Source organism: Apostichopus japonicus, chromosome 2 (assembly GCF_037975245.1).
Source record: "Apostichopus japonicus isolate 1M-3 chromosome 2, ASM3797524v1, whole genome shotgun sequence".
NCBI classification, from domain to species: Eukaryota; Metazoa; Echinodermata; class Holothuroidea; order Aspidochirotida; family Stichopodidae; genus Apostichopus; species Apostichopus japonicus.
Genome location: NC_092562.1, coordinates 17,880,421 through 17,904,226, shown reverse-complemented (window position 1 = coordinate 17,904,226; position 23,806 = coordinate 17,880,421). Strand labels below are relative to the sequence as shown.

General features: G+C 36.6%; 2 protein-coding genes and 1 long non-coding RNA gene across 3 annotated transcripts; 1 reads left to right on the top strand and 2 right to left on the bottom strand.

Moving 5' to 3' along the window:
- Positions 1-243: 243 nt before the first annotated feature.
- Positions 244-5,517, bottom strand: LOC139980589 (pre-mRNA-splicing factor 38A-like). The gene is made up of 9 exons (XM_071992338.1): positions 5,360-5,517; positions 4,655-4,814; positions 3,947-4,068; positions 3,346-3,473; positions 3,083-3,148; positions 2,684-2,790; positions 1,958-2,058; positions 782-854; positions 244-306 (listed from the first exon to the last, which is right to left on the bottom strand). Exons 1-9 carry the CDS (start codon positions 5,487-5,489, stop codon positions 282-284), a joined length of 912 nt encoding a protein of 303 aa, XP_071848439.1. The 5' UTR covers positions 5,490-5,517; the 3' UTR covers positions 244-281.
- A 1,549-nt stretch (positions 5,518-7,066) lies between these two features.
- LOC139980472 (uncharacterized) lies at positions 7,067-23,696 on the top strand. The gene is made up of 14 exons (XM_071992097.1): positions 7,067-7,223; positions 9,659-9,768; positions 10,314-10,498; positions 11,093-11,411; positions 12,199-13,094; positions 13,805-13,899; positions 15,176-15,277; positions 15,834-16,005; positions 17,338-17,445; positions 18,165-18,314; positions 18,643-18,762; positions 20,397-20,651; positions 21,067-21,103; positions 21,618-23,696. The coding sequence occupies exons 1-14, from the start codon at positions 7,147-7,149 to the stop codon at positions 21,779-21,781; spliced, it is 2,790 nt and encodes a 929-aa protein (XP_071848198.1). The 5' UTR covers positions 7,067-7,146; the 3' UTR covers positions 21,782-23,696.
- Positions 8,713-9,623, bottom strand: LOC139972971 (uncharacterized). The gene is made up of 2 exons (XR_011795101.1): positions 9,446-9,623; positions 8,713-8,772 (listed from the first exon to the last, which is right to left on the bottom strand). It is a non-coding gene; the product is annotated as an uncharacterized lncRNA (long non-coding RNA).
- Positions 23,697-23,806: the final 110 nt, after the last annotated feature.

The window sequence follows — 23,806 nt, the reverse complement described above, 5'->3', positions numbered from 1 at the left end:
TTTATTATCATTATTCCATTCTGGGGGTTAAATAGTTTTCATTCCTCCCAAAAACTTTCATCACTCCTGCATACTGTCTAGGGTACAGTCACAGTAAACTGATCTTCCAAGTGAGCAGCACTGTCATATATGTTCATAGGTTACGTATGACAAGTTTATCACAAGAAACCTGCCTTGCTTCAAACTTAGTTCCGACACATGAAAATGAATCAATTCTTGACTGTCTCCTAAAAACATTTGTAACCGTCCTCCTTACACTGACATTATTATCTGCCTTGTCATCAGTGACGATGAGACTTTCTGTGTCTGAAAAGGGAAAAGTAAAAAGAACCAAAAATTGAAGTATATGTCACAAACTTGAAAACAGTCACAATTAATGACAGTCTATGATTTTTTTCCAAGGAGAGATTGGAAAAATACTGTTTTATCAAATTGGAAAGGTTTTACTGTACAGTCTAACAGTGCTGGATTCATTCTCATTCATATTTCATTCTCAAATAACCTTTTGACAACAGTACCATGACAAAATCACTAAAAATAACTTTTTGACGACATTCATGACAGGGGTTTAACCTAGGACATTGCTTTCAAATAATAATGGAAAAGAATGAAATGACTCGTTTGTCTTTGTTTGTGTGCTTTATACTGATATTGAAAAGTATCTGGCTGAAAAAATGTCTATAGTAAAATGGTTTCATTGAGTGCTCACAACACCAAGGTTCGTTAGTTGAAGAAATCTGGGAGGGTGCCTTGCAGCAGGTTACAAATGTTTTGCTCTTACCTGTCGTTTGGTGAGGTAGACCGGTGTCTTCTACGATGATGGTCACTATCTCTGACATCTCTGTGCCTATGATCTATGTAAATAAAATAAAATAAAATAAAATAACAAGGATGTGAAAATACCATTAAATTATACAAAAATATCAGACTTGAATGATGAAATTGGCACTGGGTTATTACACTGTAATTATTGATTACCGACTGACTGGCTTGCCTCTCATACTCACCAATTACAACTGTTTACTCAAAAGCTCTCTCATCAGATCTGCTCAAAAGGCAAACAGACTAAATGCAGAGAAAAATATCCACATTTCTGACATGGAAGTGGTTATCTGCTGATACAAAGTCACTAATAATGCCAAATGTGGAGTTAATGTTATTTAAGGAAGAATTCAATCAAACCCCCCCCCCCCCAACCAATTCTTCCCCATCACAATTGTACATTATCATCATGATATGTTTTAGAGACTGAAGCAATGTTTGTGACTTAAAACTGTTTCCAATATCCAGTGTGTTTCACAATCACTAAAATTTCCATTTCTAAGCAGTTGATGGATTGTTAACCACTGCCTGTGAACACACTAATTGACAAGGGAAAAGGCCTGAATTCACTAAACAGAATCATGAGTCCTGTATGTGGTGGCAATAGAAAAAAAAATCAAGTGTGGGGGCTTCCACTGTTGGGCTTAATGTGCACCTGTCAGCTGAAATATGCCACTATCTTTTTTTACATTAGAACAGCCACTTGAGAAGAGAAAGTACTTCAATTTTCCTGCTTTCTATGTACCATATCCTTTGACAGGGGGTGAGGGTAGGGGGGGATATCAATCTCATTATAAGAAGACTCAGGTCAACTTTAAATTATATCTCCAAGATACAAGTTATCATGGACATGTTAATAATATCTGTAAGTCTTCTGTAAATATGAAATCTGTAAGAAACTCCATCATTTAATGTGAAAAACATGCATGCCACCCGGGAGATATAAAACAGTCATATGTAGTTATGACTGGGGTTTTCAAAGACATTCTCAGCATCTGTGAAAGTAAAGAAGGATAGAATCGGACAGAAGGGGAAGGAAGATAACTTGCCAAGTGCTTTATATCTCACGCTTTCCTTTCACCCCCCCCCCCCCTTTCTAGTTCTAAAGCAGACAATGCTGTAAATTTCTACTTACCTGGTGATCTGGACTTTCTCCTCCTCTCACGATGAGGACTCCTGCGGCGTTTGGGTGATCTACTTCTTCGTCTTTCTCTTCTCGGGGAGGGACTTCTTCTTCTGCAAACAGAACAGAGCTCATCTTTCTTTACACATTTACAACCAAAAGAGAGAGCATTGCAGATCTATTTTTGCTCCTCGCAATAAAATGAAAGCTTTGGAACAGTATCAGCAGATTGCAGGATGCTAATGTATGGAGTGGATGCGGTTGGATTTCCAAAGAATGACATATATCAACTAAGAAACTATGAGGGTCAAGTCCTTAAGGTCGTCTTTGTTCTGTCACTATTTCAGAATTCATCAACAAATTCCTATGCAATTCACAAAATGGAAAGTCTAGATAATATTTTGTCCTATTGAAAGAAAAAAAATTAAAACTGCACTATGAAATTTTTCTTGAAAGGTAATGAGAGTAGTATTGAAGAACTTAGCATGCATAGACTCCGGATATGTGACCTGATAAATTCACTTTGGCCTCGGCTTTGAGTACAACGTTTCTGTATGCTGAAGTGTTGAACGAAACAAACCGTAATATTAATTACCGACTTTGCAATCCACCTTATAGTCATAGCCAACTTGCAACCTGTGGTCCCCCTTACAATTTGCAAGGTTGGTAAGAATGACTCCATAGATTTCCCTTTCAGGAAACTAAGAAACAGGAAAATGTGTTTTAACATGATCTTACTTTCGATGTGGCGATCTACTTTTACTTCTCCGATGTCGTGGCGACGCACTCCTTCTCCTTCTTTCGTGATTTCTCCTCCGCTCTGGAGACTTGTGCCTCTGGAGCTCCTGTAATGAAAATTTTAATGATTTACATTCTTCTTCTTCATTTTGAAACCTGTCCATTATATAAATCGTAAAAAAAACGCGGAGAGATAAAAATCCTTTTTACTTTTGTTGGAGTAATGTCCAAAGATATGTTTAAGCTTCTTGAAACATCTGCTACTTTTTTTTCTTCTTTCAACCTGAACATGGGGTCAGTAAACAGTTAAACTGTAACGTTGCTATGTAGTTTATAGGTTACTTTCAGAACACATGAAAGCATCCGGAATTATATTTTTTAACCACGTTTGCGGATTACCTCAAGTTCCATTTCTTCATCACTTGACTCTTCCACTTCATCCATGTCCTCCTCTAAGGCATTGACCTGGTGAGAAATACGAAAAAGAAAACATTTCAGCATCAATATATACTTTTGCGATCTTTCAAGAAAAAAAAAGGTAGACTAAACCTTTCGAATTAGCTTCTTAGTAAGATTCTTGAACCTACACGAAGCCACAATTACTATTCTAATTCCACCTGTAGGACAACGCATGAAAGTTAGCTATCATAAAATGAACTTACCCTGGTTTCCAGCTGTTCATTGTCTTCCAACACCTTTCTCTTCTGTATACGAGGGAGAATGACATCGCATACTCGCTCCTCCCGGAGAATTTCGTCGATGAATTCATCCACGTGCGAGAGCACAAAATCTGTTAGGTCACAACAACGGCAGAAATGTGAATTTGACAAAATTAACCCATGATGGCAATAACCTACTGTACGTACACAAAGAGGTGTTTGCTATCTGAACAATATAAGTTACTAACGAGGCATTGTTCTTATTGACTGGATAATAATCTAGATGTAACACAGTTTAGGTCAAATGAAAAAAGAAAAATCACTTCATGGAAGTAATTTAGTTGGTATAAAGATATCAATTCCCTGCCTGCTTCCCCATCCACTTCCCTGGTTACCTTCCCTTCCCCCTGCCTCACGCCCCTGCCTCACCCCCTGCCTCATACCCCTGCCTCATGCCCCTGTTCCCTTTGGGATTTTTCTTCTCTCACTACAGTACTTGAAGATTTCTGCTAACGACAATTATTGAACATAGCAGCAGCTAACACTAGCAGCCTACTAACTTAAATAATATAGGGGTATTCTTTAGACTGAGAGATCACAGTACCTCCTTGTTTATTCTGAGTTCTTATTTTTCTGTAGTCCAGATACAACGGTTCCAGATACTTATAAACATCCAGAGATTCACCTACGATCCTCATATAAAATGCTCCTAGTAGACGCACGTACCTAGCAAACAGAACATCGAAATATCATGATGGTTTAGCTATGAGTTGTAAACAACAACCATAAAATAATACAATTGAAAAAGTAATGTAAAATAAGGTACTTCTATTGTGCAAACATATAAAATAAAGGCTAATTTTCTAAAATAAAACTTTAAGCATTTCATTTCTAGGGACAGGTACTTCAAGGTAGAAGACTGCTTTTCAGCCTCATAATAATATTAATGACAATAAAAATAATATATAATAATAATCATGACAAAACTGAAATCAATATAAGAGAAACAAGAAATTAATTTCAAGTAAATTATTTTCAAATAAGTTACCTTTTCTATTTCCTACTTTTAATAGCAGCTTTAAAAACACATTTATGAGTTTGGTGGAAAGTCAGCCAATGTTACATACATTAACCTCATTATCAGGCTCAATTATAGATTTAAATATAACAAACTGAATCTTCCTACTTTTTTTTCACAGGTAAGATTATTACAGAACATTGTTTAAGAAGTAACACTTGAAAAAGAGCACTGCCCTGAATACTAGCAATACCTTACCTACCAAAACAATTGATGGAAGTTTCAAAAACTTACTTGAAGTCTTCGTTCTTGATAAATTCAATGATGATGTCCTTCTCGGGTTGAATTTGTAACATCTTTAGTATCAGACAAAGGAAAGGTGTTGGCTTTATGTTGCCTCCAAATGTACCTCCAATGTAGCGAAGTTCCATCGCTTTGTCTACCAACAATTCAGCTGTGAATGTGTGGAAAGTGTTACATAGCGTCAATTACCTCTTTAGACACTGATGCCAACATTACGAGACAAAAAATAATCCCCTTTATTTATATGTCAAGCGAAAAGTATATACCTGTCATTATACCAAAAAGAAAAGTTCTTGGTGTACTCATGAGATCGTAAACCTTTTCAAGTGATTAATGTTAGACTTACTACTTAGGCCTAAGCTAGGCTTGTCTTGCTGGCAACCACATCCCCTCAGTCATTCTAACGTTGCCAAGTAACGTAGTTCAAATTTTATGTTTTTGTCAGAGTTTGTAAGAAATATCTGGAACTCTCATCTCATCTCTCATGTATCAGTACAAGGAGTTGAAATTGACCCTGCCTTCGAATTCCCCGTAGAGTGATCGCAAAATTCGCATAACTAGGCTTCGCCCACCCTTACTACTGAGTGAAACCTATACGACTAGTGCAGCCTAGATTACATCAGCGGTCCAAACTAGGCTTACAATTTTAACGTCAACGCAACAATTATTTCTAACCTGCTCGAACTTGAAACATACCTGTCAAAGCAAAACATTCTTCTTTCCAATATCTGCATTCATAAATTCTTGAACGTGTGATTTTTTCGATCAAATATTGAGGGTTTGTACCCTTCACACTTTTGGCGTCCTTCACTGTGCGATTCGCCATTTTGTTTGCAACTTTGACCAATTCAACGCCGAAAAAAAAGTAGTCGAGCTCCCTCTTTCCCAGTTCAGTCCCTAATATTAGAATTGGAGGTGTTCCGTATTTAGTGCCTAAGCAGGCCTGACAAGATGGGATGAGAGGGGCTACAGTCTGGGGGACCAGGGTAAATCAGGAGGCCTAAGGAAAAATGGGGGGGTAAATAAACAGGCTCTGTGTCTCTATGGGGCCATATTGAGTCCGTATGGCTTTGAGTCTGTACAAGAGCTATTGCGCCATATATATATTCTCATGTGAAACCCGGTCACATATAAGTTTGAATGTCTATGTAGAAACGGACTCTTACTCGCTTCCTGTTTTATATGTTATGATAATGATCCAAACCTACCTAAAATATATGTTTTATATTGTTCTGTCGTGTTGGTTTTTAGGTTCTAACTTCAATTGGAATTATCACTTTTTAGCATTCAAGTTGTAGATTTTGTAGTCAATCTGTTTTATCGCTTTTCGCTTCACAGTACTTTTAATAGTTTTTCGATCTCATATTCCTGTTTATATCTGTTTTATATTGTTTTGTCGTGTTGGTTTTTAGGTTCTTACTTCAATTGGAATTATCACTTTTTAGCATTCAAATTGTAGATTTTGTAGTCAATCTGTTTTATCGCTTTACGCTTCACCAGTACTTTTAATAGTTTTTCGATCTCATATTCCTGTATATTTCTGTAGATGGTATATGTATTTACTGTTTTTTTTTCTATTTATTGTTTTATGGCATTGTATTTTCTAGATTGTTTGTAAAGCGCACAGTTGCATCGCGCGTAGTGCGCTATATAAGATTTTATTTACATTACATTACATTACAAAATCGGGTAATGTATACCCTCCCCTGGGCCCTTTCTTAAAAAGGTTAACAATTCTCGGATTTCTAAGAAAACACAGGCCTCATCTCCTTTCCTATAATTATGTAGGCCCATTTTGCAATTCATGCTTCTTTTTCTTGAAGATGCGGATGGCAAGTTGCTTTACGCTACACTGAACTGGGATGGTGGCCATGCAGGGCTCTGCAGGGGCCCTGGAACAGTCCAGTAAGACAGATATTTCATCATCTCTTTTGGTAATTTACAAGCAAATATAGAAGGAAAAAATGCTTCGAATTGCCTTTTGTATGGATCTTAGTGTCCAGGCTGGAGTCCACGGTGGAAGGCTCGTGGCAAGCAGTTGCAGCTTTGATATACTAGTTTTCCTTTGGTAAAATTATTGTCGTTCTTTTCTTCTTTCTATATGACTTATACTTTATACGGGCTATTTATACCACTTATTTTCGTTTCATCGCCCAAAATGTCTTTGCTCTTTTAAAATTAATTCCCAATTGCACAGTCAGTATTCGATTGGTTACGATACCTTAGAAAATTGCTAAACTAAGTTGAAACCAAACACACAAACCAAACACACAAACCTCTAAACAGAATGGAATCGACCAACAGTGTTTTGTACCACGTGCTTCATTTCGCGCGAAGCATGAATGACGCCGCGGCAACACTGAAATAAACAGCTGATCAATTTGTTCACTTGCAATACTGTGTTAAAATCTCTAATTCGAGGTGAAGATATATTTTCCTCATTACCCTCAGTTTGGTTAGGGAGCATTCGTTTATTTGGAATCATGGAAATGCAATACTGCTGGAAAGGGAAGTTCACCGTGGAGGGAGCTTCAAAGCGTAGATCGAAGAAATATTACGAGTAAGCACTAAGTCAGTGTAGCCTACATAATGCACGTTCAATTATTGTAGATACGTAATAGCCTTGTTAAACGTAAGTTAAAGGGATATTTGCATACATCGAATATATTTTACTAACATAACAGTAATGTAACGACAGTTAAACATAAGGCCGCATCGCCAAACTGATTCTAAGAAATACAATAGATTATACATAGATCAGCAAAAAGGATGTTTCAGGGCCTATAGGCCAAGGCCAAACCAGACATGCAGGGCATGCGATACACAACATGATCAAATTGCCATGCTTTGTTTTGCAGCTGGGCTAGTGTGCTCAAAAATTGTAGCTATGGGCTTTTCAAAGGCCTATTAGTGATGTCTGTAGACACTTGCATTATACTCTGTTCTAAAGTATACTTCATGATAGACAATACATTTGTCAGTCACTATCCATGAAATTCCAAAACTGTGACTTGTACCTGATAACATAGTCCATCAAAATCATACCAACATTGATGAAACAATGATGAAACATTCTCAAATGAAAATGTAACACATTACTAAAAAAGGACTTAAGTACTCAACCATCATTATGATGGGTGTTACTAAAACGAATGACAATTGCGTTACACATAACGAATGACAATATGTTGTACACACTAAAAAAATGCGTTGACTAAAACGAATGACAGTATAATGACAGCACAGACATTTGCTTCAACCGGATATCACAGTTCAGATTTCGTGTGTATCTAGATCTAGTAAAGTACGGACAAGATAAAAACGCACCTTATAGTAAGCGAAATTGTAAGTTTGATTTTAAAAAGTAAATTTAACGTCATTTTTCCGATATGATTTGTTAGAAACTAACAATATATACTATAATCTTGAAACGGCCTCAGTTATCTTTCTATATAAATCTACAGAGGTAAATGTCAAAAGCACAGCACTCAAGCGCATTAATTCTCACACAAAAACTTTCCCTGTGGTTTCTATCCGTAAATTACACAAAAACTCTGCAACCACGTGACATGAGATTTTCCTCAAATCAATTTTGCGCAGAAAACCAATAACCGCATTTACTCCACTCCGTTAATCATTCTATCTGCACTTGATCAACACTGTCCTTCGTTGTCATTTGTTGTCATTCGCTGTCATTCGCGAATGAATATTAACCCTGTACAAAATCAATTGTCATTCGGTCATTCGCTGTCATTCGTTTTAGTTTGTCCCATTATGATTGCTCAACCAATTAGTTGTAATTTGTAACTGCATATTGAGGGCTAACAAATTATGTCTTAATGTTATGTGAATTGGTCAGAGTGAAGCAAAATTAAACTTCAATGCAAAATCCATGATTCTTTAAGGGTCACATTCAGTTACCATTAAGGACAAATTTGTTGATATTTCTTTCCTTCTTGTAGAGTTCCTTGGTCAGTACGGTAGGCTAGTAAGAAGTATGATGCGTCAAAAGATATTCTGCATAGTTTTTGTAATGACCGAAACACAGGTTCATGTTGCTATGCGGTGTATTTGTACGGTTAACAAACAACAAGTAAGAAATAAAAACCCTGCAAAGACAAAACAAAAGGATCATAAATACAAGATTAAGGTAATTACTTATGATGGATAATTAATGTAAATTAAATGTGCAATGAGAACCAATACATGAGTGACGAGGAGTCATAAACATTGAGTATTGTTCTTACTTGATTAAATATTGTCTCATTATTCTCAGATGTTGGTCATAGCGAAGCACTAAATGAATCCAACAATCTCAATTACTACAACAAAAAGAATTTAAACAAATCACTTAAGGAAATAAAAAGAATAACAAATCAGGTGACATGTCATGTGACCAACTTCATGTTAACAATTGGGTTGCTAAGGAGATTATATATAATACTAATTAACACCTTCACCAATCTCCAGGAATCATGGTTAATAATTATAAGTTTGATCATCCATCACTGATTATGATAATGACGAAAGGGATAAGTATAAGCTTAATAGTATACAACTTAGCAATAACATGAGGTATAGCGCACATTGTGACAAAGATCTTATAATGTCAAGGCCAAGGCCCCACAACACACGTGCGTTAGGATAGCACGGTGGTGTACAGCGATCTACCGTGACAGCTAAGTTACTTAAGTTACTTAATTGACAGCAATTTCGAAATCAAATACACTCTTCATCACTCTGCAATTAAATCCTATCACACAATCATGAATTAAAGCTTACCCTGAATATCAAATGATCTTGTTAAGCACAAGAATGGCTCTGTAAAAACGGAATAGAAGACCATTCGCAAAAAGTAGTAATAGTAGTGACAATTGTCATAAAAAAAGTAGTGAAGTAAAATAGATGGCGCTCGTCGCCTTTTACCAAGTCCATCGGTAAGGGTTACCACTGTTACATTTTGAATTATGTAAATTACTATTTTCTTGTTCTCAGGCATTTACAATTACCAGACCAAACCATTGTCAGTACAGGGGATATTGTCGTCATTGACAACGTTGATGGAGAGGACTTTGTGGCTGTGGTTGAACACTTTTATGATAATGGTTAGTAAACTTGTTGATAGTGTAATAATAGCAATGGTAAAATTTATATATTTATAATGTCATAGATAATGTTACACTTATCTCCTTTTTATTGAAGATATACTTCAGGGTTTTGTTTAAGGATAATGTGAAAGAAAATGTAACAAGTTTAATCTTGGTTTTATTCCCTCTCATTCCTTCCCTTTTTGCCAAAGTTAAAACTTTGACTTGATGTTGTAACCAGCCTGTAATTATACCAACATTTCTAGTTTTCACCCCATGGTTTGATTCCTTCCACTACTGTTCTTCTTAAATTTTTGATATAAAGGGACCAAATTATGACTATATCAAAATTTTATACAGTGACCGTGTATATCCTTGGGGGGGGAGGGGGGGCACTGCCATCTGTAATCGACAACCCTGCTGGCCAGCATCAAACAAAATAATTTAGGCTATTAGGATCTATAGGTGTTCATATGTGCAACTGAATCATGAAATTTTATACATTAATTCATAATCATTACCCAATTAACCTGACAAGATTTTTCCCTCTGCTTGACTCACAGGTCAAGCTATGGACAGTAAAAGGGCTAAGGTCCAATGGTACCTGAGGAAATCAGAGCTTCCAGCCCTTGGGGAACTCCGGATGCCCATGGTGGCTCATGAACAAGAGTTGTTTTTGTTTAACAGACCAAAATCTAGCATAGTGGAAGTTGATATCGATGCAGAGACTATCATTGGTCAATGTATTGTGAGTATTGTAAAAGGAGCTTATCAAGTACATGCTTAGCAAGTAAATATGTGTAAATTAGTTGTATGTATATAATAAATATCTGATCTCAAGAGTGAAACAGATATATGTCACCAATGAGCACTAGCTAATATTGTTCGATACAGGTGGGGAGAGCCATCTAGTGGAATGGCGATGTTTCTTAACTGGTTTGGAACCTCTGGACATACAATCAGTGTCCATAGTCTACTTGGTTAAGGTGTCTGCATATAGCATGAGGCCAGGGTTCAAGTCTCAGTACAGGCTGGAAGTTTGTCAACATTCAAGATTTGCCAACTCATTGCTGTTTCATACATACGTACATATACTTGATTAGCTTTCCCCATTGTCCATTTAAAGTGGTATAAATGATTAATCTGACAAAGATAGTGTATGGTAGTTCATATGACCATTAGAAAGGAAACAAACCCCTTTCTTGGTGGACAGGTGTTTATTTGTACATTGGGAATGTGAATGCTTGCATGGAAATCTTTAAATTGAGAATTTCCCTACACCAAGACATCAACTCTTACCTTCTCTGATTAGAATTTTTCTTTTTTCTCAAATCTTTTTCAGGTTGAGGCAATATATACAGATGATTCTATACCACCCTTCAAAACAAAAAATAACCGGCCATTTTACTTTGTCCGGTGGACTTTTGATGGGACACAATTTTTGCCTATGTTCTCCGATGACATAGCAAATGCTAAATCGACCAAGAAAACACCAAAAGCAAGGAAAGATGTGAGACGAAGAGATGAAGAGAGCTCTGATGAAGAGAGTGGGGATGAAGAGGAAAGAGAGGCAGGAGGGAGAAACAGGATAGCAAGGACTCCGCCTGCTAGGCGGACGAGAGATAAGGCCGCATTGACTAAGTCTTTACCTCATAGAAAAGGTATTTGTGATGTATTACAAGTGTAAAGATTTCAAATTTTCTCTCTAAGACCTTGGTCTGAAAAGGTTTAGGCCCTCAACCCCAAGGGTCTTCCATGATGACTCAAAATGCATGAAAGCTAGCTTAGATGATGGGATTGATGTTAAAGAGAAAACTTAATCTATCTCTTAGGCAAGCTAAAAAAATGTGACATTTTTGGCCCCAAAAATAAATCATGCACCATACAGTTAAGTACACAGAAGGATCCTTCACAGTATTTCCAGTGTCAATTGAAGCTACTAAGATACTCAGTGTTGTAAAATCTCAGAGCAACATAACACCTTTAGTGTTAAAACTGCTCTGAGAATGGGATAAAAACCATTTGCTAAATTTTGCTCCTGCCTAACAATCATTTGACTTTCCATCATACTTACTTAATCTTCCATAATTTCAATATGAACAGAGAAAAAAATAGTGTTGATAATGTGTCAATATTTGATCATGTTAAGAACTTGAAATGTCTTAAATTGTCAACTAGCAAAGCCTGTATAACTAACAGAAACTTAAAGATGCAGTAATTAACATGAAGAAGTTAGGCGCACAAATGATTGCCTCCATCTGATGTAAGTGTCAAAATCAAATTGGATGATGATGACAATTGGGTTAGTTTCTCCTTTTTATTTGGTAAATTACATTTTGAAAAAAACAAAACATGCCGATTATAATTGTACATAATATTTCAAACATCTCGGCATTTGTAATGTCATCAAATGCTTGAAGTCTCAGAATTTTTGTCTTCTATTCTCAGCCAATAAAACCACTGGTAGAGTCTCCCAAGGTAACATGGACGTGGTAGATGCTTTGGACCTGTTTTTCAGCAGCGGAGATGAGTTCACCCCGAAAAGTAAATCGAGATCAACCTTCTCCAAGAAGAAGAAATTTACGTCAAGCAGTGTGACTTTTCGGGAAGATGACATTTGCGACCTAGATTTAGATAAAACTATTTACGACACTGTCAAAGGACGGAACAAATCTGTGACGGTCTTGAACGGTCTGACAAGAAATATTGCAAATTCCGGGCAGAATACAAAACCGAAATCTGCGGCCGCCCCGAGGACCACGTCCAGACTATCGACTAGCCAAAGAGGTGAAAACACACCCACTAGGAGGAAGAGCGTACGGATCTCGGTCCCTCAGTCGTGCCCTCCGTTAGATCGTGGTAAAGGCCAGAAGCACAGAGACCCGACCAAGACTAAATCCCAACGAAACAGAAAGCTCGTCTTTGAGGACGTCGATTCCGATAGCGACTCCTTGGTCGAAGATGAAAATGAGGACGAGAGGTTAGCGAAATTGAAGAGGTTGAAAAAGAAGGTGATTGAAAGTAAGTCTGAGACACCTAGGACCACTTCAAAGGTATCTGTGAAGAGAAGGAAAGATACCCCCCGTCAAGCTGTCGCCAGTAAAAAGGTCCCCCAGTCGTGTCCACAGCCTGGAGCTTCAAGCAGGAGATCATCTCTGAGGAAGACTCCTAAGAGACGGATCAACTTCTCATCCATAAAAGAAGAAGAAGACGAAGATGACGAAGATGAATGGGATGGGAGCGAGAGCAGCAGTGACGATGAGGAGGAGGAGAGCAACTATCGTCCCTCGAGAGCGAAAACACCAAAGAAGTCAGTGAAAGGAAGGACTGTGGCTACCCCAAAGGTCTGTTTAATTATGAGTCAAGGGATTGTCTATTTTCTTATTGTTTTCTTTCCTTCCTTGCTTTTGTTTGTGATGGTTGACAGGGATGTATTTGAAGAATCGGTGAACAGCAAAAATATAGAAAAATTACAGTTGAAATGCATTCTTCACACTGCAATCTTTCATCACAAACTAAAAGCAAATAAATTAATAACATTATTTTTTATTTCATGCACTATGTATTATGAGGTGTGGATATGACATTGCTAATAATTTAATAAACGTACACAAATTAAAAATAAAGTCCTGAATGTTCATCATTGCTGGATTTTAGGGATTGTCCAGTGTTTAGGGGTTGTCCAGTCATTTAGGGGTTGTCCAGTGATTTCAAATGACTCGAGTCTTTTGTCATACAACAAAAGCGTCCCCTGCGGTCATCTGAGGAACAGTTAGTTTATTTACAAATTCTCTCAGTCACAGATTCATTTTGCTTTGTTTAACAAGCTTTGCTGTTCAAGCCTTGAAAACCTCTGTAAGTAAGGGCAGGTTGTCTGATTGGAAATGAAATGTATAAACTTTTCAGAAAAGAACTACTTTTTTTTTTTTTTTTAATGGAAGACAAAACTACTTCTTTTTTTTCACTGTCATAGAACAAATTTTTGCACCATTTCTGGAACAAATCCTTTCTTTCTGGAAGTTACTGAACTTTTCTCCCACATTTTTCCTGACAGGTTAAAGTCTCCGCTAAAGCAGCAACTCCTCAGATTCGGTCAAGAAAAACTCCTAGAAAGACACCATCGAAACCACTGGAACAGGCTAGAGTCAGGTATGTATGTATGTATATTAGATCCTCCTGCAAGCAGGAACTTGTGAAGAAGCCTCATTGCCTTATTCAATCCGCAAGCTGACCGAAGTCAGTCTCTTACATTCATATTTAACGTCCATGATTATGAATTGCTCATTGTCAACAACTCTTTAACTGGACGACATACATTAATCTGGGAGTGACTCGAACCGGGGACCTTATGATTGAAATGCACCGGCATTAACCACTGAGCTAACACTCCATAATGTTCTTGTATGTTCTTCTGGATATGTTCTTCTGGATGTATGTTCTTCTTGTATGTTCTTCTGGATGTATGTTCTTCTGGATATGTAATTCTGGATATGTTCTTCTGGATATTCAATATGCCTTAAAGAAAGCTTCATGTAACATATGTCAACTACGAACAAGAAATGAGCTTTCACCAAAATCAGTGGCGTCGGAGCCAGTACGCACCAATATTCATGGCGCAAAAAAAAGTAGGACAAAGAAAAAAAAATGGCAAAAAGTAAAGAACCAAAATGAAACACACTTCAAAAATGTTTTTCAGAAGATTAATCGGGTACAAAAACAGACAAGGGAGAACGCATCTGGGAGGTATATTTTTCAATAATTTTCAATAATGATGACGGCAAGTAGGCTAAATGTGACTACTCTGGCATGGCAGGGGTCTTGTTTTCAAGCTCGGGAAGTGCCATTTCCTGCAATCTGGGAGGCATTTTTCCAAAATTTTCTTCATTAACGCTACGCGCCAACCATGGTGGCGCGTAGCGCAGTTTGACCTACCAAACCTCCCCCCGATAATTATGATAGATAGGCACACTCTGATCTGCTGTATCAATCCCAAATAGCTTCTGACACCCCTGACAATACTACAAATATTACTACAAATGTGTAAGGCTGTTGAAGGAGTCTCACTGGTATTCTGTGACCTCTATATTTAAAAATTGTTGTCTGCCTACAGAAAATCCAAATCCAAATTAATTCTTCTTTTTTTGTACTATTTTTTTTTTATTCACCATAGGACATTTAGACAAGAGATGGAGCTCATATGTAGTCTTTATTATATTAAATGTAATGTTTTGATGCATTTTAACAAAATGTTGTTGAAGACTAACATTCCTTGTCAAAGTGAATAGTGAAAATGTCCTGTAAGTGATCAAAGAGTGATTAAATTGAAAAATGAGTTTAAGTGATATATATATATTGTTGTTATATATTGCTGTTATAAGTTTTATCGTTATTCTTAACTTTTATTCTCTGTCTCCCTGGAAACTAGACTTCACGTTTCGGCAGTACCATCCAGCCTGCCGTGCAGGGAAGATGAATTCACCGACATATTTTCTTTCGTCAAGGGCCACTTGATTGACAGACTCTGGGGGTAAGTTGAAGCAGGTTTCACCCAAACCAATTGTCGAGAGAGAATGCTGCAAGAGGTCTAGTATTGTGGGGTTGTTTTCATTTATGTAATAAACATTACTAATAAACAATATTTATTAAAATACTTATAACAATAACAATACTAATATACAATACTAATAAACAATAATTAGTAGAAATGTGTTATTTAAATTTTATAAATCGTTGGTCAAATTACTTGAGCACACTTGAAAAAATGTTGTCCTTTCTTTTACAAAATATTAACTACATGTGTCTTGGTTTCCTAATAAACCTCAACCCAATCCCTCTCCCTCATCTCTTTCTTTGTGGGTCTTGTCATCACCATGGTGACCTGTAAAACATCAGCAGTTATAGCTTTGATCCATGTAAAACTCTGCTGGATTTTATTTCTAGTTCACAATTACTTTACTTCCTCTCACATGTCTCCTCCCCAATCCTGCACTTTCATCACTTTTCCCACCTGTCAGAATTGTAAGCATGTCAGCCCTGTGTCATTGCTGACCTTGCTTTTTTATTTTAATGTCTGTTTATTGAAGATGTCTGTACGTGTCTGGGGTCCCAGGGACTGGTAAGACAGCCACTGTCCATGCTATGCTGGAAGAACTAAACACAGAAGTACAGGAAGGTGAGATACCGGCCTTCCAGACAATAGAGATCAATGGAATGAGACTAACGGAACCCCATCAAGCCTTCGTTCAAATTCTAAAGGTAGGTTTATAGATGTGTGATTAATGATTCATTCTGTGGTCCCTGGCAGTTTGATTATCTATTCCTTGCTAACCATGAATTGATACCCATTACGATACACCCCCCCCCCTCCACCTTCTTCCATTTCTGTTTGTGAAAATGATCCATTTCAATACTGATAGGTACCCTTTCTAATGCTAGAATAGTTAAGTATTGCACCCTTCCGCCACCTTTAAATATTCAGAATTCACATCCTTATTCATAATGCATTAGCTTGAAGTCATAAAGCTTGTAGCCTGGTTTTAGCAAGGTGGGCTACACATTAGTGCTGATAGCCGTAATTGATTAATCGCCAGTTGTCCGGATTACATTTTGGAAGTTTGATTAATCGTGCTCAAAACCTAAGTTGGGATTAACTCGACTACAAACTAGCACTACACAAAATCTGCTTTTGAAAAATAGCTTAACCTACCAAACACAACACTAGAGCAGTTTGACAGCAAATATTGAAAAAAGTACAGGTTCTAATAATGCTACAGTAGCACTGTGCTGTGTTCAAATTTGACAAGCACCTGCTCCGGTTTGATGCATGTGTTTACTTGTCAGTAATAATCTTGTTCTGCAGTGCAACATTCAGCCCTAGCAATGATTGATCATTGCCCATAATTGCAAGTTTGTAAGTTATTAATATTTTACCATTGCCAAATATTTGTCATTTCTTCAAACATGTTTACAATTCATTACTGGCCTGGTTCACATTTATCAGATGTCTGATCGAGTGTGTCGATTACGGTGTAGTTTAATTTCAATGAGCAAAATATGTGCCTGCTATCAAGCTACAGAAAAGGCATGCACACTATTCATCACACCGCTACAAGGTGTTACATCTATTCATTGTTGCATGTTTGCTTTTATTAGTGTTAGTAGTTGTAGTAGCTTCGTAGATTCATTCGAAAGTTTATGAATTACTATGAACGATTTAGGACACATTTAAGATTGAAAATTGTTCACAGTTTTTATTGGTGTTAACATGATTTAGACACCACACATTAAGACACAAGAACAAATAAAGGCAGTGCACCATGGAGAAAGATTTGTGTTGACTGTATTTCTGCATTGTAAAAATGTGATGACGTCATAACTGAAACCGAGTAATCGCGAGAAGAGCAATGCGATTAATCGACTACAAAAGTAAGAGTCAACTATCAGCACTACTACACGTCAATACTCTTTTCTCTTTATTAACATATTGGGTCACACTTAAATTATTTCTGCTAAACTAGTCTAAACTAGGCAGAAAATCAGTTTTCTTATTAATCCACTTCTATTTCTGTTTTTGTTTTATTCTTGCAGCATTTGACTGGTCAAAAGGCAACTCCACAACATGCAGCCTCTTTGTTGGAACAATATTTCTCTTCGCCTCGACCGAAGTCTAAGCCTGTAGTCCTGATTGTAGATGAGGTAAAAACCTAAGGCATAGATCCTCTCATATTATTAAGGAATGTGTCTTCACTATGTTATTAAATGTGTAATTCTTTATGTTGGTGTGGTTCTGGTTCTAGTCATGGATAGTTTACTCCCCTCAACATCCCCACCCCCCCTCATATTGAGGATTAGCATCAGTTACACACAATTACGTTGAGGCAACTGACTTCTGCACCGTTTTGATTTTGCTAAACCATATGATCATCACAATGTAATTAGTAGGTTTACGTAGCTTAAGTTAATTTCAATGAGGGAAATATAGAATATTAGTTCTTTCATAGGGAGTGATTGTTCAAATGATTGATACATATGTTGTATAGAGCATCCTTGTGAACAATTTATGATGTCAGAGCAGACAAAATTGACAATTACCAGCTCTTTAAGTCAAAATACAATTGAAGAGTTGTCTTAGTTTTGAGTGATCAGTAGTAAACATATTTTGAACAGTGTTTGTTTTTTTGTGATAATGTTGATTAATGTCTTAGCAATTGCTTCAATTGTTTAATGACTATAAACACTCCATACAAAAACAGAAATCATACATTAAGTTACACTGTGTTTGCAAATTGCCAAGTTTTTCTCAAAGACATATGTTAGACTTTTGGTGACTTGGTGAGGACTTTCTGTTATGCAAACATTGTTTGAGAGGTTTGAACATATAATCATATATGTTGGTCTGTATGTAATTGTTACAGCTTGATCTCTTATGGACAAGAAAGCAGGACGTTCTTTACAGCATTTTCGATTGGCCAACAAAACCAAAATCTGGACTGATCGTCGTGGCGATAGCTAACACAATGGATTTACCGGAGAGGATCATGATGAACCGGGTTTCCAGCAGACTGGTTAGTATTCAAAATTTTGTATATGTCTCTGAGATATCCGTTGTTTTACTTTTCTTGTCATGTTTTAGAAGGGGGGAGGGTGAAGGGATAATGCCATATTCTGATGTTCTTCAGTGACATGCTTGTTGAAACATTTTAATGTTTGCAATGTCGCATGGCATGGATCTGGATTGCCTGGTTAAATTTTATGGTCCTTCCTATTTCTCTTTCCCTTGTTCTCTGTTTCAGTGAATGACATTATATAAAACTCATACATATTCCTATTTTCATATCTTTTAACAATTGTTACCACGACAACACACTTTTCTATTCTTCTTCTTTTGTTTAGGGTTTAAGCCGAATGACGTTCCAACCCTACACCTTCAAACAGCTTCAAGAGATCGTCGAAGTCAGATTACAGGGTCTACGTGCATTCGATTCAGAAGCCATCCAACTAGCTGCTCGAAAGGTACGTAAGACCTCTGCATATGACACAACAGATAACAGACAGAAAGCATGTGTGTTCACTTTAAAGGGCTAATTCTAAACTTAAAGAGCCATTTAGTATCTGACGCGACCATGTTGAACATGTCATAGCTTACAGGTCAAGTTCTAAAACAGAATGCTGGTAGAAAATTGCCACATGTAATTAGGACTACACAAATTTTTGGCTAGAATGGGATTTCCCAAATATATATATCTCACTGCCAAAAAGTTGTGTGTAAGGAGATTTACCGCAGCTACATGCAGGTGAAATAAGATTTACACTATCATGCAGGCGACTATGGTTTTTGATATGTATATAATATTTATACATATTTATATAATATATTAATATAGTATATTATTATAGTATACAATAATACTGATGATGTGCTACTCCACCTAACAGCAAATAAAATATGACTTTTATGGTGTCTCATTCACGGTGGCGTAACCAGATGGGGGCAGGAGGTGGGACCCCCAAGTGAAATGTCTTGCCCCCTCCGATTGCCTCTCAAATGACATTGGTGGCCCCCCCCCCAAAATATCCCATATTAATCAATATTAGGCTCATCATATGCAATATTTTGAACATTTCTTATAGAATTTTACATGGCTAAAATCTCGGCCAATTGAAATAAAAATTGAAGCACTGAAGCCTCTTAAGTCCACCATAGGCACCAGGGGCCCCCATGGCAGTCACCTGGACCCTATGCAGCTGGCACAAAGCTTTCTTGTTGACATGTCAATACATTGGATATGCACCGCCCCCTACGATGAAATCCTGGCTATGTGCTTGACGTTCTTTACAATGTTCATATTTTAGTTGGACTATCCCTTCAACAATTTAGCATATGTAACTCAGGAATGAATTGTTCAATTTGGGTAAAGCAACATTTATAACAGTTCCGATACCATGGTTTCAAGTATTTGGGAATGGGGTTTATGCAAAAGTACCTAACATGACCGAACTGGTCGCGCAAGAAACTTGAGCCCCCCACTCGCACTCTTTGCCCACCCTCCTTAGCCCCCCCCCCCCAGATAAGCAAAAAGTCTGGTAACGCCACTGCTTGTTCACAAATTTGCATGAGAAGAGAATTTGAGTACAATTTTACACCATGCTTGTTGGACACTCTTATTTGATAAATTTTTGCAGCAGTTTATAAAAACCCAAAAATACAAAACGGATGCAAAGCCAAGTTCCATTGTTGGGATATTTAAGTCATTTGTAATCCGTACAATAATTAAACTACGAATAATAATTCAAAGAAAAAAACAAATATGAGATGGTCTCCATGGTAACACCAGCTGAAAACACTGCTGAAGTGGGAAACGATGCAGAAGTTAGTACAACACACCGACAATGTATATTTTGACAGTGTTGATATTTCTTTGCATGGCGTTCCTCTGTCTACGAGAATACATTCTATTCTGTTGTTCAAAGTGATATGAAAGAGGTTAAGGGGATCTTCTACTAAATTTTATTTTCATGAAAGCAAAACTATTTTGCCTGATTTCATTTTGTTAGCATCAAACAAGATAGAATATTGCTTTAATTTTCTGGTTGTTATAATGTTGCAGCTATCTCATTCTCTCTAATATCTGTTCTTTGTGGTTTAGGTGGCAGCTCTCTCGGGAGATGCCAGGAGGGCCCTAGACATTTGCAGACGGGCCACAGAGATCGCCGAGAGGACCAAACAGAAGGGTTCGAAAGGTACCGTTGGGTTAAACCACGTCGAGTGGGCGGTGGAGGAGATGTTTTGCTCTCCAAAGATTATGGCCATCAGGAATGCTTCCGAGCAGGAACAGATCTTCCTCAGGGCACTGATATCAGAATTCAGACAGACTGGACTGGAAGAAACCACTTTTGAAGAGGTGAGTAATACTTCCTCAGATGCAATAATTATGAGAATCCAACATGAGTTGTTAATGGCATTCTGCTGATCATTAAATTAGCTGGTTATAATATCATTAGGGAAAATAATTTGTATTCTACTTCCAAAGCCATTGTATTCCAGTAACTAATGCATTGTTCTTCAAAATACTAAGTATTTCTGAACCCCCTCCCCCAAGAAGGTTTCAATTAAATGCTAATTGACCTTACAACATCTAAATGATTCTAATGTGTAAATTATATACAAGGTTCATATTTTTGGTTTATTTCTAAGCTTACTGTTTTATTTTTATTTAACTCTCTTGAAGTTTAAACAACCCGTTGTTAATCTAATAAAAAATAGTAACAACTAAATTTCTTTAGCCAATGTTAATATATTTATCCTATCTATTGCAGGTGTTGAAGCAACATGTCTCCTTATGTAGATTACAAGGTAAGCAACCGTATCCACTTTGGAAGTGCTTATTTGGCATTATCCTCTGTTTTGCATTGGCATTATCTGTTTTGAATTGTTTTGAGTTGGCTGTTGGCTGAATTGGCTCTGTTTTGAATTGGCATTATCCTCTGTTTAGACAGATAGGAAGGGGGTGGGGTTGTTGGAAAATATATTACCATAGGATTCTGGTTTTGGTTTTGCACCCCCATCCCTCTTACCCATGGAACAGTCAACTCCAGTTTTACAATTGGTTGCTTTGCATCATAAGATACCTTGCAGACTAATTATCATATTTTCGAATTATAAAATATGTCACCATGAAGCTTTTCATTTCTCCTTTTCTCCTTTTTAATGTGAAGTATGACTCTGCAAAAAGAGACCTGTTAGGATCAAAATATCAATTTCATTCACTTTAATCAATTTTTACATACACATGCCCTCTCCAGTATATTGTTTAGCAGTTTATTCACCATTTTGTTTCTCACTCTCTTACGTATTGTTTCTCCACTAGGTTTCACTCCACCCAGTGTTTCTGAGATTTGGTCTGTTTGTGTACGTCTAGCATCCTCCAAACTATTGCTACTTGAAGCTGGTTTTAATGAGATTGGAAAAAGAATCTTGCTCAATGTCAGTCAGGATGATGTTAGGTTTGCTCTCAGCCAATCAGAGAGTTAGTAGACAATTAGGGCTGAAAGTAGGTGCGAAATAGGTGCAAAGTACATCTGGCAGTCGGTGTGGTACTGCTTGGATAGAGACTGCAGAGTTTATTTATCATCATCGTCTGTATCAACGCATCTTGATTTCCTATCAGTTTCTATGCAAGAAAGAGGCCATTAGATGCCGAGATATCAAACGCAGTGAGAGAACCAAGTTCAACCAATATATGAATGGCGCTGTGAGCTATTTCCATATTTAAAACATGAAATTTCTACCTGCTATGTTTAAACTTTCATATTGGACTGACATTGATCTTTTAACTCAGGAAAGAAATATGGAATTGTTTTTGCATCTAGTTAATTTCATTGACAAAGCAAGATTGTCTCTTTCTCTCTCTGTTACTGCCAGTGAGTTATAAAATTAAATTGTAAGAGGATGAAGATTATAAAATGAATGGCATTTTTGAATGAATGTTTAGGTATTTGTTATTGTTATGCATGTTTGAGGTTAAAACAACAATACTTAGGGTTTCTCTATAACCTAAGGTGTCAACCAAAATAACATAAACTGCATTGAAAATAAGAGCAGTAGAACTAGGAGTAGAAGTTTTGAACTAATCCTCCATATTTAAAGAAATTCCCTCTTCCCAACTTTTTGCAGTCCATTGTGAAAACTGGTCAACCAATTTTTCCTTTCTTTATATAAGAAATTACAATATAAATATGTAATGTATTGCAAGCCTGTCTTTGAGGGCACACAAAGATTTTATTTATCCATTATTCAGTTTTGTGAACCTAATGTGACCTAATGGTCTGTGTATAACACTTAAACTGATGAACCTCACTTGATTATAGGGTCATTTCTCAATACTTAAGTGCTTTGAGAAACCCACTTCATACACTTAGCCGTGTATCTTAATTGTTTGCAACATATCAACAATTAAGATTGTTCTTTAATACCATTAAAATTATCTCTGTCAGTAATTTTCTATGGACCCTGTGTGCGATTGTGGTCAAGTTTTACATCTAAAATTATTTTTTTGAATTGCTTGCTGTCTAAATTTTTCCACAATTAAGTTTTCCTGTTTAGATGCTACAAATGGAAATAGATACAACCAGACTATTAGTCATATGAATAAGGTCATATTATAAGAATATTTGACCCAAATATTTTTAAGTCATATCAATTCTATTATTTTGCACCCTGCAAACTGGCCAAAATTGTCACAGAAATGCAAAGATGTGTAACACCTTTAGGGCTAAAAGCCCAATCTTTAATGATCAAATGCATGAATCTCAAACTTGCTCTGGAAAATATGTTTAGTTATTATTCTTTTAAAAGTGTTAATATATTTTGTGGGGAAAGATTGGGATTTGTAGGTGTAAAGAAAAATGGATATCGACATTCTGTCTTCAAGTAGGAAGGAACTTGAAAGATACATTACAGATACCAAAAGTTCATTTAATATCCATCTTTTGTTATTATGACTTTTTCCCCCTCTCTTTGTGATAATTCTTTCTTTTTTTCCCCCACAAATATATCAAGTTTTGTTCTATGTGAATCCTGCTTCATTTTTTTAGTTCACAATAATTGACAAAATTAATTTTCTTCGATCTCAAAGGTCAATCTTTCTGATTTTAGTGGAGAACGAATAAAAATTGGAAACGACTAAAATATTCGTACAGACTTTAACAGCTGTTATCAATCTTAAGCCCCAAATAGTTTTTTTCCCCCTCTAATTGATAACCTCCGCATTTTTTCTTCGGAAGTATTGCAGCTTGTTCAGTGTTATATTTGTTTTTTTTTACACAACCTGTTTGTTTCCACAGGTTCCAAGCAAACTTTGTTATCTAGTCTTGAATTTTTTTTTTTAAACTGTAAATCGTGTTGGATGTATTAACAAAGATTAATTGAACATTCCATTTTACTTAAACACTTTTCTAGTCTATATTTTCTTTAGTTTTGTTTCATATATGATTAAAAGAAATTTATATTCCTTCTTAATTAGATGTGAGATATAATAATAATTGCCAAAGTGATTGG

Excerpts from the sequence above, each read along its gene's own strand:
- LOC139980472 (XM_071992097.1), top strand. The coding sequence starts at position 7,147 with ATGGAAATGCAATACTGCTGGAAAGGGAAGTTCACCGTGGAGGGAGCT. Across the intron at positions 13,095-13,804 it reads GGACTGTGGCTACCCCAAAG|GTTAAAGTCTCCGCTAAAGC; the intron begins GTCTGTTTAATT and ends TTTTCCTGACAG. Across the intron at positions 20,652-21,066 it reads AAGAAACCACTTTTGAAGAG|GTGTTGAAGCAACATGTCTC; the intron begins GTGAGTAATACT and ends TATCTATTGCAG.
- LOC139980589 (XM_071992338.1), bottom strand. The coding sequence starts at position 5,489 with ATGGCGAATCGCACAGTGAAGGACGCCAAAAGTGTGAAGGGTACAAAC. Across the intron at positions 4,069-4,654 it reads ATCAAGAACGAAGACTTCAA|GTACGTGCGTCTACTAGGAG; the intron begins GTAAGTTTTTGA and ends TCTGTTTGCTAG. Across the intron at positions 3,474-3,946 it reads AACTCAGAATAAACAAGGAG|ATTTTGTGCTCTCGCACGTG; the intron begins GTACTGTGATCT and ends GTGACCTAACAG.